At 38.6% G+C, this 17,488-nt stretch overlaps 2 protein-coding genes across 4 annotated transcripts in view; one reads left to right on the forward strand and one right to left on the reverse strand.

Moving 5' to 3' along the window:
• LOC133860711 (zinc finger CCCH domain-containing protein 13) overlaps positions 1-7,462 on the forward strand; it is a 12,184-nt gene extending 4,722 nt beyond the window's left edge. For 2 of the 3 annotated variants that reach the window (XM_062296290.1, XM_062296291.1), the window contains 5 exons: positions 1-34; positions 163-374; positions 5,914-6,110; positions 6,631-6,840; positions 7,011-7,462. The exon at positions 1-34 is cut by the window's left edge and continues 38 nt beyond it. In XM_062296290.1, the coding sequence (XP_062152274.1) occupies positions 1-34; positions 163-374; positions 5,914-6,110; positions 6,631-6,840; positions 7,011-7,082 (725 nt within the window). In that variant the 3' untranslated portion in view covers positions 7,083-7,462. Of the gene's footprint in view, positions 35-162; positions 375-5,913; positions 6,111-6,238; positions 6,346-6,630; positions 6,841-7,010 lie in introns of those variants that run through there. The other variant, XM_062296292.1, reaches the window with a different exon arrangement.
• A 2,372-nt stretch (positions 7,463-9,834) lies between these two features.
• On the reverse strand, positions 9,835-17,134 carry LOC133859356 (histone-lysine N-methyltransferase ATXR2). The gene is made up of 15 exons (XM_062294745.1): positions 16,970-17,134; positions 16,519-16,594; positions 15,756-15,841; positions 15,291-15,658; positions 14,553-14,665; positions 14,411-14,442; positions 14,077-14,228; positions 12,960-13,047; positions 12,371-12,419; positions 12,113-12,167; positions 11,858-11,927; positions 11,662-11,731; positions 10,694-10,770; positions 10,361-10,417; positions 9,835-10,227 (listed from the first exon to the last, which is right to left on the reverse strand). Exons 1-15 carry the CDS (start codon positions 17,051-17,053, stop codon positions 10,117-10,119), a joined length of 1,488 nt encoding a protein of 495 aa, XP_062150729.1. The 5' UTR covers positions 17,054-17,134; the 3' UTR covers positions 9,835-10,116.
• Positions 17,135-17,488: the final 354 nt, after the last annotated feature.

The following is a 17,488-nucleotide window of genomic DNA, read 5'->3' on the forward strand; positions in this document are numbered from 1 at the left end:
ATCGTTATTCACAGCTTCAAGATGAACTGAAAAGGTAAATATATGTTTTACATTATTTCTCCTATTCTGCATCCATTCTTTGCATTAAAAAGTCTAATTTTTGTCTGATTCATGTTTTGGAGTCCTATTGTTGGTATTTAGTTGAGTTTTTGAAATTTGTAGATCACAAGCCCGAATTCAGAAGTTGGGAGATCAGCTTGGTTCAGATACTACTAAAAATGGTGCCAATGAAGAGGATTCCATAAATATTCTAAGCGACGGAGAACCTGTTGGTTTTACTATAATCAATCCACATAATGAGCTGCAGAACGATGCTTCTCCCAACAAGAAAAGGCTGGGTGTTAATATGGATCCTTTTGAAGGAAAAAATCGAGGTGGATTTGATTAACATTTCTTCATGCATAGAGTTTTTGGAGTCAATGGAATTTATAGCATTTAATTTTTTATCCCCTGATTATGTTTTGCTGTGCTTCATAGAGCTTTCAGGCCTTGTTATAGTGTTTGGTGATAGTAGATTTGGTATAAAAAGTTCTTCTGAACTCACTGTGTTAGGTGTTTTGCAAATTTACTAGATTGGCCATGTTTATGCATATTTTTTCTGATCTTTCTTGGAGCAAAAAAAAGGTGGGGAAGTGTTCATGCTGGTGTTGGTCTAAAAGGTGATTCCAACAATTGTTGTCCAGATGCAAGGCTAATGCTATACATATAGGTCCTTGTCATATAACCAATGAGTAAGATTAACTGTTGTGTTATGATTATTTCATAGTCGGGTTTTGAGTTTGGGTGGCACTCTCCTCCGGCGATGGACGTTTGAGTCTTCGGTTTGCTAGAATGGAGCGGTGCTTCTCCGTGGAAGCTTAAGCGTTTCTCCTCTTCGGCTAAGTCTGAAGCGGCAAACTTGCGTTTGGAGGAGAGGAGAAAGGGGTTCTGTGGGTTTTTATTCTTGGGTTTCCAAGCTTCTGCTTGGCTATTGGCTACCATCGAAGAGGCCTTGAATGCTTATGTGAGGGATCTTGTCAAGTACTTCAGGGAGGACGTGAATGTTTTGATGGTTCGTGGGGGTGAGAATAAGTCCGGCCGCTACTTAGAGGTGGTTGTTTTCGCTGAAGGGGGTCGGAAAGGGGCTATCTGGCTCCCTGAAGGCCGTAAAGGTGGGGGCTGGGCTCGGGTTGCGGGTGAGCTGCGGAAGATGATCTCCTTCCTAGGTCCTAAGAACCGACTGCCAGACTCTGAGGCGTTTCCTTCGGTTTGTTTGGGTGGCTCGTCCAGTCGGTTGGGTGGGTCTCATCCTTCCTATGTGGCTGTGGTTCGGGGGGATGCTGTCCCCCACGTCAAACATGGGTTTGCTTCTGGGTTATGGGGTACGGATGTCGATCTGCGTGGGTTGGACTTGTTGCCGGTGTCGTGGTGTAGGGTGTCGACAATGGGCGTGTGGCGGTCAACTGCTTTGAGCTGGAGGAGAATCCGTACAAACTAACGGATAAATCCATTTCACGAGGATTGCCGTTTGATCCGTTGGATAAAGGCTTGAGTATCCGTCCGCTGGGTAAGAAGAAGACTCGATTCTCACTCTGCATGAGGCGTATACTCTTCTAGTTTGAATTTGAATCTGCATGAGTGGATCCGGATGCTTGTCAGTTTAAATTTGGCTTTGGGCCAGACTGTCTGGAAATTTCTGGGCCGTTCTGCTGGGTCAGGATAGGGCCCCAAGCGTAGAAGGGTCCGTTTGGGTCGATTATTGAATAAACCCAAACTCAGAGAGCCTCACTCCAATTGGATACCTCTGAGTTTGCGGGTCAGGTGTCGACGACCGTTTTTAGGCGCTCTTCTCGGCCAGAGTTCTCATCGCCGGCAGGTTCTGGGTTGGTTATGGCCTTGTCTTCTTTCGGGATTGGGTTAAGTAGCTTGCAGGAGCCCCGGGTTTCTCCCCTTTCTCTGGCGTCGGTGGTTCTGGATTCTCTTCCGGCTCCGGCTCCCCAGCCTAGTAGCTCAAGTGTTGGTGTTTTGGTTGCTCAGGCGACCCCTGTTAAGCCGCCCGTTCCTTTCACCTCCCCCCCTTTGCTAGTTCCGGAAGTGGTACCTCTGGTGATTCTAGTTGCCCCTGCGATTCCGGTGAGTCCTCCGGTGACTATTGCTGGGTCTGATTCTTTCGATGGTCCTGGGTTTGCTGCTGACCCACTGCCTAGAAGTTCTAGGTTCGCTCCTCCGGGTTCTGTCACCTTGCTGGTCGGGTCTGGGTTGGATCCTTCCTCCTCCTTGTCCTCTCAAGCCCTTGCGACACCAGTATAAAAGAAGAAGTCTGCGCAAACACCTGCGGTTCCAGTAGAAGAGAAGAAGTTTTCTAAAGGTTTGGAGGCTCCTAGTCGGGTACCAGAGTCTGGTGTTGCCTCTCCATTATCCGCTGGAACGACTGAATTGGGCAAGATCTCTTCGGCTGAGAAGTTGATGCTGGAGAGGGAGCTCCCTTTGAAGAAGGTTTCAGAGCCTTCAGAGGTGAAGGATCCGCCTTTTGTTTGCGACCAGAATTGGGAGAAGGAGGCTTGGAAGAAGGAGGCTTGGAAGAAGGAGGCAGAGCTTTGGGAGAGTATCTCTGAGATGTATCTGGGGGTGATTGAGGAACAGAGACAGAGGCTCATTGAAATATGGGGCAAGATGATAGAGCGTAAGAAACACGAAAGTAAGAGTGAGCTTCGGAATCTACAAAGTTCCGTCAATTACGGTGACATTAACGCTTCTTCGAGGTGTAGGAAAGTCAAGGCCATTAGGTCGTAGGGTTGTATGCTTTGGGGGTTCTTGTGGGTTGTTCGCTGGTGATTCTTCAGTTTCTAGGTTTTTCTTGGTTTTTTTGGGTGCGTTGCTTGGGTTCTTTTGTGGGGTTGTCTTTTGGGTGTTATTCAAGTTTCTAGGTTTTGTCGTGGGGGCTTTCTGTGTGTTTTTGTTCGGTTTTTTCGGGTCAGCTTTGGCTCTCTTGTGTATACTTCCTGTGTACATAGGGGCGCCTTACGCTTTTCTATAAAATTTTACTTATAAAAAAAAAACAATTGTTGTCCAAAAGCCAATACATGATAGAAGCATCCTATAAGTTTTTTTTTTTTTGATAAGTAAGTAGATTTTATTGAAAAGAAAGCGTAAAGCATCCCTACGTACACAGGAAGTATATACAGGAGAACCACAACTTACCCAAAAAACCCAAAATAAAAACCCAGGAAACAGCCCCCAAGACAAAACCTAGAAAACGAAGAACCAACTAAAATACTACCCGCAAAAGAAACCAAACAGCACCCAAAAAACAAAGAAAACCTGAGAACAAACCACAAAAAAACCCTCGAAGCAACCAACCCTACGACCTATTGGCCTTGTCTCTCCTACACCTCAAAGAAGCTTTGATGTCTTCGTAATTTACGGAACTTTGTAAATTCCGAAGCTCCCTCTTACTCTCGTGTTTCTTGTTCTCAATCATCTCACCCCAAATCTCCCAATGCTTTTGTCTCTGTTCTTTAGTCACCAACGGATACACCTCGAAGATCTTCCCCAGAGCTCTGCCTTGATTCTCCAACAATCCTCCTCCCAATTCTGATCGCAAACAATAAGCTGATCCTTCTTCTCTTGAAGCTTTGATATCTCCTTCCTCCACCAATAGACTGCATCTCAGACTTTCTCTCCCAAAGTCGAACCAGTGGATAACTCTGAAATCCGACTAGGATCTTCAGCAAACTTCTTCTCTTCTACTGGATCTGCAGAGACATGTAAAGAAGCTACGTGGGCTTGCACAGAAGGATCCGCAGGGACTAGAGAGGAGGAGGATACCGGAGAAGAGTTCAACTCAGAACCGACCAACAAGGAGACAAAACCTAGAGAAGCTGCCGGAGCCACCCGAAGCAACAACTTCGGTGCCGGCAGAGGAGGATGACAGAACCCAAAAGAAACCGATGACACCATACCCATACCCTCAGAAGATTCTTTAGAGGTTGGAGTTTGACTTGAAAGCACCGTATGGACGTTGCTCGACTCAACCCCGGTGGAAGGCATAAATGACGTCATCCCTGTAACTGCCGACGACGAGGGCTCTGACCTAATGGAATCCCCAACAGAAACCGAGATCGCCGGACCCGCGCCCTTTGTGGCTACCGACACAGCAACCTCCAAACCCCCAAGAGGAGGTCGAACTAGAATTAGCCCAGATGACACCTTCAATGTCGTCTCCGGCGACGAACTCGATGGATGGGAGACTTTAGCTTTCGGCATGAGACGAGTCACGCGGAAGCCAGAAGATTTACGACTTAGCCTCGACCTGACAAAACGTTCCAGAAGATTCCTTACGGCCCAACCCAAAGCCAAAAAAAACCCGGTACCCAACTTACGCCACGTTTGCAACCTCGAATGTTTGATTTTCAAATTTGAAAAAGAGGGACGCTTCTTACCCTGCGGATGAAGAGGACGGTCTTTGTCCAACAGGTTGAGCTGATGCGACTCCACTGAGAAGCAATCCACTGTTGTTCTCTGTACAGACTCTGCATGCCACACCGTCGGAAGAAGATCAAGCTCACAAGGCTCTGGCAACGAAGCCCTTGACCTGGAATGACCGCCACCCACGATGGCAACTCCTTCGCAGCAATGGCCAAAATCGACCTCAACACCTCCGTAAAAGAGGGTCCCGTCCACTTCGAAGCCAAACCCAAACTCGGCTGAACAGCCTTCACTTCCTTCTTCTCTGAAGAAGAAGAGGAACCACTCCCACTACCCACTGGGCTAGAGAGAAAATCAACAACCTTTCTCAGCTCATTAGAAAATTTGATCCAACCCCACCCTCCACGACCCTCGGGGATAACAATGAACCCTTTTTTACCACCCAACCCGAATGAAGAAACCTCTAAAAAGCGCCCATATTTGTTCCCACCTCTTCGAGCAATCAAAAGCTTCAATCCCTTTTTGAACGACTTTACAATTTCTTGCTCTTCCGGTAAACCCAAGAACACTTACAATATCGACGCAAGCCATTCGGAGCTCTGAGAATTCAATATGACCACTCCCAGAAAATTTTTCCTCTTCTCCTCTACTCTCAGCACTGACGCTCCAGCCAAAACAGAGAAAGCAAAAGACTTCGACTCCACTCAAAATTTCTTATCCATCTCACAACACCCCCGGGGCACCGAGCAAATGACAAAGTCAATATAGGGGTGAACTTCTTCAGAAACAAGTTGAAAATGCCAGATGTTGCAAATTTGTTCATATTATAGCTTATCAATATTACTTCAAAATTCATATGCTGCCTCATTCAATGGCACCAACAGGATTATGTTCCCCGTTGAAATTGACTTATTTCCAACATGGAACTTGGTATACAACTCTACCTGTGGTCCATTAATCTTTTTAGAGTTCATGAATGTGATGTGCTGAAGTTCATTCGTCGTCTTGATGTTTGCCTTTTGTATAGTCCTTTTCTAGGCTGTGGGGCTAGCATGTCTTACATCTCATTTCCAGCATTTGGTATATGCCAACAGTTCTTTTTCAACTTATCATACTTATGCCTACTTCCCTAAACATAGGAAAAGAAAGTGTGGAAATTTTTTAAGAGGAAACTGCTTTGCTAAATGTTTTGTACAGACCTCTCATATAAAATGGAAGCTGATTTGTCCATGTGTATCATGTTGTCCCACCCCATGTTTATTTGTATAACGTCAGTCTGTTTTAGAGGAAAAGTTTACAATATAATGTTCTTTAATGTATCTTTTTTTGGGTCTGCTAGTGTGTTATTTTCACTTAGATCTTGAGAGTTTGTTTTAAAATCTTTGCTATGTTTTTTTGGCCAGATAATTTGCCATTGTTATTACTGATACTTGTACCATTCAATGGCATGAGGTAGACCATGTTTACTCTTTTTGTCTCGATGCTGACATGCTTTTGGTGAACCAGCTGATTCAACGAAAGGAAGACTTCTGGACAAAAGAATCAGATTCAAGAAACTATCTCGGTGGAATGTGCAACCTACTCAATCAAATGAAGGCAATGAAATTGAGTCAATGAACAAGGTGATGAACGATGGAATTGACAGTTCTAGGCCTTTAGCACGAGGAAAGACTTTATCTCGTAGCATCCACACTGCAGATAAGGTGCACCCTTTTCATTTTCTGTGGAACTTTGATTGGTTTGTATATAGGATGGTTCGGTGAACCCACCAGCAATTAATTATGATGAGCAGTGTTTAAGGCTTACACTTTAACCCCCATATATGGCACAGGAGACCTTTATAAATGAAATGATTCCTTTCAAATGGTTGGGCATAATTTATTTAGCACATGTTGCTAGATTTAACTTCAGGATACCACCACAGCAGGCGGATAAGTGGTAAATGCTCTTGTTCTCCTTGCTCAATGATTGGGTTCTGATCCGCTATACTCATGACTTACCTTTCTGTGGATATAGCGGGTTAGTACCCTTTACAGGATTACACTTTTTGGATGGGTAGGGGGTGCTGGGGGTATGCCGTTTTCCACAGCAAAAGAAATAAAAAAAAAAAATCCTAATTTCAATATTGTTCTAATCTGGGCCAAAGTGTGGGACAAATCCTCTCTGCTTGTTTGTGTGAGTTAATGCACCCTCATTATCATTCTTGTGTATTTAACTATGCAGATGAAGAGTTTGGAGTCGGCACCTGTAGTAGTACCATCAACCAGCATGGCTGCTCATGCGGTAGACGAAGAGGTTGAAATTGAATTAGAGGACAAAACTGTGTTTGAAACTGCTGCTACAGGAATTGAGAAAGAACCCTCATATGAGATAATGGGTGTGCCATTTCCACTTCCCCCGCCACCTCCAATCCGTCAAAATAATTATTCCATGGTTTGTTCTTTTTGTTCAACCTGACCTTTGGCATTAGAATTATTTCCACTTTGCTTATTTCAATTTAGTATTTGGTGCCCTTGTTCTTTCAATACCTTGTCAGCATTAAACTTAAGCTCTAGTATGTATTCACTTGGCATCTGATATGAGCAGTTTGATTTCGCTTGCAGTATGAGGGTGATAATGAGAATGTTGATGTGGAAGGGCTCGAGGAAGAGATGGTTCATGTGGACGTTGTTTAACTTCTAATAGAGGCGGTAAGAGTTTCAATTTTTACTACCTCAGTTAGTGGACGCAAATATTGGTGAGCATCATGTATAGAGTTAGAGTTGGATCCTATGGATGTAAGCATTTATTTATCGGATTTTATCAGCTTGTGGCTTTGTGCTTTCAAAATTTATTTTGTCATTATGATTGAAGGCTAGGGTTACCATGGTAGCAGAATCCTTGGGTGCTTAGGCAAGCATGAGCAAATGCCATTCCACACAATTGTTTCTAACTTAGAGCGGGAGGAATTGGTCTCTGAATGCGTGTGCGTTCTGGCAACCAACTCCCCCGTGGATATGGTATGGTGAAATTTTTGTGGTTAACTTGGTACTACAAAATGCAAATTCATCTCATAGATATCAATGTCTTTTTATATAGAAAAATGCTAGAGGTACTAATTTTTTTACCAAGAGATGGGTACTACTAAGATTACGTGGAGCTTATTCATTGGTATTCGTAATATTTTTTTTAATTAATTGTTTTGATCATCTCCAATAAATATGTTTCACATCAGTTAGTAAAGCTTCATTTGTAAAAGTTGGAAGTACATTGAACATTTCACTTTTATATATGCATAGTTTTACACTAACAAACTGGTATATTAAAAAAGGAAACTACTGACCATTTAAGAGCATTCCTAATGAGGTCTCCATTTTTATTTTTTTACCAAAATTTGGTGAAAAACTCAAAAGGTCTACTTCAACAAACTCTAGATTCTTTTTTTTTATTTTGGCTCTTAGAATTTCACTCCAAATTTGGCTCAAATTTTATGAGCTATTGAATATTTAATCATTTTTTTTTCTTTTAACTTTACTTTTCACTTTTCCTCTCCCTCTTCATTTGTTAGGAATGGTTGTTTAAAACCAATAAAAAATTAACATCTAGTTGAAACAGAGAAATATTTTGGGACTTTGATGCAGGAAGTTTGTTAAAAGTAGTAATTAAAATAGCTAAAGTAGTTTTTTAGTTAAAATTTGAAGAAATTTAAAGAGCTCACTACGGATGCTCTAACACTATGTATTTAGGCATTTGCTTTTTCTTAATTTAAAAGTTTTAACTGTCTAAACACTTCCCGGATTTTATCTTGTTCCATTACTTAACTATGTGCTATGGTGTTAACAATGTGGGGCTACCTTTTCCTATTACATAGATATGAAAGCTATTATTTTGTTAAAAAAGAAAAATGCATCAAAGAAAAGAAAAGAAAATTCACCTCAAACAGGAGAATTATTTTTTGAAGTTTAATTTAACTCTATGGAGGATCACGGAAAAAATAAAAAAGAAAAGAAAAGGGGAAAAGAAAAGAAGTTACCTATATGGAGACTTATCAAGGTGATTTCTTAGGCAACAGAAGTCACCGTGTTTCTCTTGTTGGGAAACTTAACCAAGACAAGAGCCACGACAGGCTCTAAAACAAAGTCTCCTTTATAAGTCCTAAAGACGTCTCTCTAATGGACGTTACCAAAAAGGGCATGCTTTTTCATCTTCACAAAAAAAAAAAAAAAAAAAAAAAAAAAAAAAAAAAAAAAAAAAAAAAAGGAAAAAAGAAACATGGGCTCTAAAACGAATGCCCCAACCATTCAACGAAATTGAATCCTTTTAAGAGAGGCATTATACCTTAACCATTTCAAACATGTATACCGATTTTTTCCTACTCTGTTGATTTTTTGGCTTCTCTCTCTCTCTCTCTCTTAGTAGAAACCCCTTCCTCCTTTGTGAGGCTTTCCTCCACAGTTGGTGTGGCCTTTAGGGAAGGAGGGATGGCTCTCTATCCCTCCCTCCTTCCTTTCCCTTCTCTTCTTTTCTCCTCCTTTTGCAGCGTCTACTCTCCTATGTTAGTCCCAGCCTTTAACGCACTCGTACACTGTCTTATTCGACCTCCCAACTCCCTATCACCGCTTGTTGATCCACCGTCTAACGCACATGTGCTTGTGCGTGGATCTCACTCATCGGCACATGGGTGTTACACGCTAGACAGTACCATTCCTCTGCCTGCCTCAGTCTCACCCACCGCCACCGCTGTTGTTTTTGGGCCTTTTTATTATTTTTTTGTATTTTCCTTTGTATTTATGTTGTTGTATTGAGTGGGTTTTAGATTTAGTCTTCCTACGTATTATTCTACAGTGGAGACTTTCTTTTTGGCTCCGTTTCAACCTCCTTCAATGCATGCTCAGTTACTATGCTCCTTCGCAGTTTTCGTGGACGCTTCTGTTTTCATGATGGCATTAGACCCATTCCCTTCCCGACTAGTCTTTGTCCTTTGCTTCTTGCACCATCTTTAGGCTGTTTACGAGCTTTTGCTAGGTTGTCCACCCTATTCGTGTTCCTCTAATGTTGAATTTCCCCATTTCCCCTCTCCCACATTGAACAGGAACCAAAAAAAAAAAAATTGTATACTGATGCCCTAAGAGCATCTAGTGGCTACTCTTACCCATGCCATTATTTCTATTCACCTCTTCTAATTCTTAGTCAGAGAAACATGCAACCTATCCGATACTAACTTAAGCATCAAAGTCGTTCCCAACATGACTTCACAACAAGTCTCCGATCTTATTCCCTCTCTATCTTGCAGGTATTCATTGTCGAAGTTGACCGAGCAATCTTCTGAATCACCGCATACATTTGGAGAGAACTTTTTAACCACGAAAGTAGTAAGCATTCAATTTTCACAGATCAACATTATACATCAGAGTTGAAAAATAAATATGAAAAGCAAGAAAGAGAAAATAGAATTAATCAGAATAATAACTGTCTAGAATTCTTCTAAACCAAAACTCTGAAAAGTTGAATATTATAAGAAAAATAAAAAATAAAAATAAAAGCAATAAGTTAGTGTAAACAAGCCAATGATCTTCTTGATCCTTTCCCCGTTCTTCCCTTTGAATAGAGAAAAAAAAAAAAAAAAAAAATCCAATTATCTTCTTGGTGACTTAATTTGTTGCGAGTAATGTTCTGTCAAAAGGCGTATTGTACAGGTCTTATGGCTACTGCAATATGGAAACGTTTTGGTCATGGCTCCTCAGTTAAGCACTTGGGACACTTGCATTTGAAACCATAATCAGCAAGTAATGCCTCCCTCTCTTCAAATGGAAGGTCCTCATCTACATATGAAATGGTAACCTGAAAATGCTTCAAAATGTTAAATAGTGCTTCATGAGAGCTCATGTGGGAGGCTGGGAGCTTCCATTTTGGGTAATCTCAACCAGTTGTACAAGTAAGAAGAATATTAGCGTGATTTGTGTAAACGGATTACCTCTTCTCCCTTGCAGATGGGCTTAAGTGAAATTATTGCTGCTTGGCCATCTCGGTCCTCCAGTAGAGAACGAACATGAATGAAAAGGGCACAAAATCATGACAGGGAAACCAATTGTCCTCCCACAATATAAACCACCATATCTATTATTACTGTATACATGCTATAATCATATACTCACTCCAATTAGGTTTCCTAATTCTAGACGTACAGATCTCCAGCCAATAAGTGTACACAAGGCCAAAAATCATTAACACCACATGTTGCTAATCGTTTTTTCAAAAAAATTCTCAGACTATTAAAAGCTACAAAAATAACTTCTAGCTCACATACCTCTTCTCTTTTGAATGCTTTCGCATTAGGATAACAGGAATGGTTCATACAACTTTGCAAAGGGAAAAAAGCAGTTCCTAAAATGAGAGTAAACAATGTTAGTCATCATACTTGAACGCCCCCCACAAAAAAAAGAAGAAGAAGAAAGAAGGTAAGATGCAATCTTTCCAATATGCAATTGACACAACTTGCCCAAAGAAGATTTCGACGGAAGAGTATATAAAAAGGTGCACCAAGTGCAATAGTAACGCAATTCAGTAAATAAGACAACCACTATTGCAACAGACAGATGAGAGAGGAAAAAAAACAACAGAGCAGTAAAAACTAGAAAACCTTATGACAAGATCTATATTGAAAACTACAAGCACCAGAATCTTAAGATATCGAGTAGCTTTTGCTCATCTTATTTGATTCAGATACAAAAAAGACCATAGACTGGCAATTATGATATTAGAATAATCATAAACCTAAACTAGGAGCTTATATAGATTGCAGAAAACCAGATCAGACAGGTTGTAATGCATTACAGAAGTAAGACGTTGCATGTAAATGCTTTACAGGGTTTCAATTTGACAAAGAATACAGTACAATGCTTTGCACTTCTCCTGTTTCAGTCGCACACTTTGAAAGAGGACAAATAATCCTTCTTTCTTTTTTGGTCAATTGCTAAATGTTGAAGGAAACATGTTAGGACTACCACCAAAACCCAGGAGTGGTAAAAACCAACTTCAAAGCCACCAGCCAAGCAACATTCAGAAGATGGAATAGTTCTGGTTGAAAACTCTTACAAAAGTATATGATATTGCAAATTTGCAATAGCTCTTAAAGAATACCACATTCAGACTACCCATGAGATAGTTCTGCACTAGATGAGAAAGAATGACAAAAATAATAAGAATTACAAGAAAGAGAAAATCATGAATTTTTCTCACATATGGACAAAGATTCTACACTAGAATTCATCTTACCCTGGCAACAAACTGAATAGTCATCTCCAAGAGCATCAAGAAAAGGTTGCGTAATTTTCTCAGCTTCTTGCTGTCATCAATGATAAGGTAATGGTATAAAACTTTTGATTTGATATTTAAAAAAATAATAATAAAAAAATAAATAATTTTTTTTTTTTTAAAAAAAAAAACCAGATACAAGGTCATAAATTCTAACCTTTTCAGGATATGGAAGATCATCAATGTATAAAAAGTAATCTTCCACTGGGGATGCTACAACCAAATCACTGAAATATTAAAGAATTGAACATAATGTTACACAATGGCAGGCTGCATGATTCCAAAATAAGAAACACATATGCTCTAAGAAGCAATGGAGCAATGGCTAACCATTGATTTTATTGCAGATGCTCTACATATTAGATGACTGGAATTATAAAGAGGAAAAGCCTTGAGAGAGCATGACTCTTACAGATTATTCAGCTCAAACATGCCAATGATATGCCCATAGATCTCCAGGGAAAACACTTGGTCGAGTTAAGGCTTCAACTTATGAGTGTCAAAACTAATGAATGTTGGATCATGGCTTTCTGCCTTTTTATCAAAAAGGGAGTTGGGTAAAGCAAACTTGAATTAGACAATATCAAAGAATCGATTGGAGCCCTGAACATTAAGAAGCATAATTACAATGAAAAACAAAACTCAATAGATTTCTCATTTGGAAGGATACATGGCTCGCATTCCTTGTCAAAGATGGCTGCCTTGAGAAGTTGCAGTGACTGAAAGGATTCGAATTGAATTCTTAGGATTTGGCATAGCAGCAGAATATTGATACAAAATATATTACCATCAAAGAGAATGCATCATAATATCTGGAACAAACTGGAATACTCCCAACTGTAAAATGGAGTTATTGAAGGTGCATTTCATGAAATAAAGCCTAATCAATACGTTGAGCTCGTGTTGATAAAGTAGATATTTCAGGCCAAGTGATGGAACAAGCCAAAAAACTTGAAACGAAAGAAAAAGTTTAAGCTCCCATATGATAGCTGGAAACTGGGGAATAATTATGCAGCCCCCCCTATCCACACAGCCCCCATAATCATAATGTGAAAGTAAAACATCTACTGCCCAAAATATTTTTCTGGCAAGAATACATAGAGTGAAAAACTCCAATAATCTATCAAGTTATTGTTTTTAATTTTCCTCTCTTCATTTGGTGTGCTAGGTGAGCTATTGTATTTGGAAGCTACCAAATCATTCAACATAAATTGATTACGTTTAAACGTAACATGCACCATCTATTCAAGAAGTTTTACCGTGAATGCTAGCTCTCTTATCTGCATCCTGAAAGCAGCTTCATCAGAACAATCAACATCATCTGGCAATGCAACGCAGTCCCACCACCTATATACAGATCTGAGTGATTCTTCTAATCTACTTCAAACCATAAAAGTATATCACGCAGTCTTAACAATACAATACCAAAAAAATAAAAAAAAATAAAAGAAGAAGAAGAAGAAGAAGTAAAGAAAAGAAGAAGAAAGAAGATAGAAAAGGAGTATGCCAAAGAAAACAGAACTAATTCTTAGAACAATTTGGTCTCTCTGACAACCCAAAATATCAGTCCATGCTGTCAACCAATCAAACATAAAATATTCAAAAGAACATCTATTTTTTTGCCAAAACATTACCAAGACATCAAACAATACCATTAAAAGCATGTTTATTGCAAGTTTGATGTCACAAAAAAGTTAAATGTACAGTCAAGAATGAGCGTAGCGCAAGAGAATTTAAGAAATTTTTACCTCAATGAACACCCAAAACTACTGCCAAAAGTCAATGCAAGCTCAAAAACCTTGACAATGTTTAAGTGTAGGATTTATTTTATTTTTTTTCAATGGAAGCCTTCAATCTTTTCATACAATCTGATTAAATTTGAGTAATTTGAAAAGAGAGCAAGAGTCTTTAAGTACTAATTGATGTCCTGGAGCGTCTCAGCTCCACACAGAAAAAGGTAAATATTGAACTACCATGCAATAAAAACTGCGCATCACAAGACATATTGTACGTACTGTAGAAACTGCAAGTTCCTTGGGCCACCATCAAGTATTCCCCCCAAGAGGGATTATGGTATTCCGTCATTTAAAACATTGTTCACTGTTGCCCAAATGCACAATGTGACAGTACTACAGATTTTGCTTTCAGAACATAATATTCATTTTTTCGATAAGCACTCGAAACATCATTACAAGCATAAGGCGCTCCCAGGTACACATGAAATATGCAAGAGAAGCCACCTAGCTAGTAAGGGCAAAAAGAATAAGAAAATTATGATAACTAATCACCAAAGGAGAAACAAACGCAGTTGTCCAAAGATACAATGTGTTGAAAATTAGAACATAATATAGAAATGCAGCATTGATGCATAACTACCTTCTTTTGTGTCCCATTGATATTGGCTTCCATGCCTTTAAGAGTACAGATATATCCAAGCAGTCTGAAATATTAGGTGTAGCAGACTTCTTTTGTTCTTTGAGATGAGTTGCTTTCAGCTTCCTATACCTTAATATGGTGGAAGAGATAACCTGAAATAGAATCTGACATATCAGGTTATGATTTTGACATCTCCCTATCACCATTATTCTTGGAAAAGTGGCATACATGAAGTAGTTAGAGTAGGTACTTTTTGCAATGCTGGTATGAGAACCGCGCAAAATGAAAGAAATAGGAAGATCGAAAACAATACCTGCAATAATTACAAACATACCTTTCCAGCAAGGAGGAAAATATCATTTGTTTCTGGGGAACCAAAAGAAAAACCTTTTAGGGAGAGAGCACAGAAACAAAATAAATAGAGTTTGAAAATGATATAGTTGGTGGCTATATAACCTACAATGTTAGATCCCTACCATTAGCATGTTGTATAAATTTTATAAGTGCCTCCCTGCATAATGATTCTGACCTCTCCCCAGTGCAAAATAAGGAATGAGACAATTCCCAATCAGCCTCTGCACATGATTTGCTACAAATATTGGCAACATTATCACAATTTATTAATTCATATTCGAAAGCTAAAGAGAAAAATGAGCATTAACATGCATTCACTCTCAGAATACTTTCACATGGTCAACAATAGGTTTATTCGCTTCTCCTTTTTCTTTATTATGTAAAATCAGGTTTATTTGCAGTTTAGTTTTGCACCAGTAAGTTTAGCACTCCAGTAATGAAACAAGATTGCTCCTCCTTGTGCCTTTTAGCCATGTTGTGTAACTCAACAAAGAGCAAGTTGCGCATATAATAGGATGGTAACTATTACATACCAGAATTTCTTTTTCTGGTCTTTTTTGGCTATGTCAAACACTTGATGCCAGTGCTAGACAAAGTACTGCCTCATGTCTTTGATATATGGTCTTGTTGATATCATAACAATTTAAAAGGAAAAAAATTCTATGTAGAGATTATTGGTTACTGTAGAAGCAGACACTACGCATCAAGGAATCACTATATCTAACAAGTGTTGTTTAAGAAAAAAATATCTTCAAATTCTTACAAGCCCTTCAAGCATTCATTTTTATGCTTATATTTAAGATAGTTATTGCTAAAACATGAATTAACAAGAAAATCTCATCATGCAAGGACTGTGTTACCTGCAGTAGTAAGATTCTCCACATCCGCCAGGACATGGAACAGCTGGAGGCAAGGAGAACTCTTTGGAGTAAGGCAACACCAATTCACCATTCATTAATGATTCAACAACTTCTCTAGGGACGCTAAACATCTCTTTGGAACTGCCAGAAGCACAGTTTCCCAAGTTGTCAAAGTTTTTCAAACTGGAATTGTATTTTCCGTCATAGGAATCAGTTCCATAGCAATCACTTGATATGTGTTTAAAGGTTTCCATATCAGATCCATGATCCACAGAAACTCCTAGATCTTGCAAATAAAGCCTCCTTCCAATTTGAAGTTCTATCGAGCCAATAAAACGAAAACAGAAGCTACATACTAAACAGTCAATCTGCAGTGTGAAAAGGAATATCAGAAATGTGCCATCCATTAGGGAAAAAATAGAAGTTATAAAAAAATTAGCAAAATGAGAATCATATACACAAAACCTTGTTTGAATAATGTTGAGCACCCAAAAGCATCTGGTCTTTCAAAACAAGCTCCCCTTCCTTGAAGTCCATGTCAGCATAGACACCTGCAGTTCATCAGATTTGGCAAGAAAAACCTTAGAATGCATATCAAAAATAAAAAATAGCCATTACAGCAACAATGACAAAAATTAAAAGCAAGCTTTTCAAAGTCCGCTAATGCTAACACTTCTGGGACTTCCTAAAGAAATTAACATACAACCATAAACAAAACAAGTTACACCTGAAATTCCAAAACAAAATCACTGTAGGCTAACATTTTACACACGAAGCATACTACTTTCAACTTTTCATTCCTATTTGAGGAGCAAAACTTAATAAAATTTAGGAACATTCTTCTTCATCAATCAGCGGCCGTTTTTTTGTGTTGATTGTATACATCTTCTTCTTCATCAATGAATTTTAATACACACTCAAATTCATTTTTAAAACTCAGCAATCTTATCAATTTAACAAAAGGCTATGTGTCTTAGAACAAACAATAATAACAAAAGGCTATGCTTCTTAGAACAAACAATAACATAAAATTCATCAATAATACACCTTAACCAATAGGCAATGCACATTAAACCAATCCAGTTCAAAACAATTACAAGACAGGCAAGCACGTGTACTACTGATTCAAACAGCTGCATTACATACTCTAACTGTCTTAAGTGCAAATGAGATAAAGTAAAAACATAGAAATATATATGAAACCCAAAAAAAAAAAACATATATATACCCTTTCCAAACTCTCCGTTCTGTTTCACTTTGATACCACGGCATTGCCTCGTCGATATAAGATCATCGAAATACTCCTGAATAACAGAAATTCATTAACACAACAAAAGAAAGAGTACTTAGTAAAATTATTCAAGCATTTAGGACTTGAGAAAATAATTAAAAATCCATTAAATTAGCCAAAATTTTACCTTTTGGCTCCGTTTAACTGAGTTCTGTCTCTCCGTTATTATTATTTTATTTTTTGTATAATTTCGGAATGAAAGAAACTGGAAATATATACAATACTCAAATTTTTTATTTTTACCGAGTGATTCTCCATTTACGATTAGATTACTTGCATTTTTCTCGGCACACAAACAGAGCAAAAATAAAAGAGCAAGGTTTATAGGAAAACAGAATTCAGCTCTTCTTATGTCGAAGTTTTTAAGAGAGAGAGAGAGAGAGATTGCCTGAACTTGGAGAGGAGAAGGAGGATTGAGAAGAGCAGAGATTTCATCGCCGAACTGAGCGTCGACTGGACAGACGGTCTCCATTTGAAACCACACAGCAGACTGGTTTTGCCTCAGGAGCTTCAAGGCTTCTCTACTCGCGTGTGTGACGGCGCCTAATAATCTGGTTTTTTTTTTTTTTTTTTTTAAATGTTAAATGGTTTTTTTTTTTTTTTTTTTTTTTTGAAGTTCGTTAAATGGTTGTTAAATCAGCTCTAATTTTTGTCCATTTGTTATATAATTTTTTAATGTAATTCTATGGTTATATTTCAAAATTTTAACTATCATTTTAATATGTTATTTTAATGTATTGAAAAAAAAAATGTAATATTGATAAATAATAAAATAGTAAATCTTAAATTCAAAATAATAATTTAAATGATTTAAGATTTATCGATTCTTTTTATATTTTTGGGGCAAATATGGGAAAGAGAGAATAAAAGAGAGTCAAATGCCATTTGAAATCCTTGATTACATTAA

The sequence above is a fragment of the Alnus glutinosa genome, chromosome 2, assembly GCF_958979055.1.
Source record: "Alnus glutinosa chromosome 2, dhAlnGlut1.1, whole genome shotgun sequence".
Taxonomy (NCBI): Eukaryota; Viridiplantae; Streptophyta; class Magnoliopsida; order Fagales; family Betulaceae; genus Alnus; species Alnus glutinosa.

What these genes read in the sequence shown, in the direction of transcription:
- LOC133859356 (XM_062294745.1), bottom strand. Translation starts at nt 17,053, where the DNA reads ATGGAGACCGTCTGTCCAGTCGACGCTCAGTTCGGCGATGAAATCTCT. An exon ending in ATTTATACAACATGCTAATG is followed by an intron (nt 14,443 to 14,552) that starts GTAGGGATCTAA and finishes TTGGTTCCCCAG; the next exon opens with AAACAAATGATATTTTCCTC. An exon ending in CTATTCAGTTTGTTGCCAGG is followed by an intron (nt 10,771 to 11,661) that starts GTAAGATGAATT and finishes CTCTCATTTTAG; the next exon opens with GAACTGCTTTTTTCCCTTTG.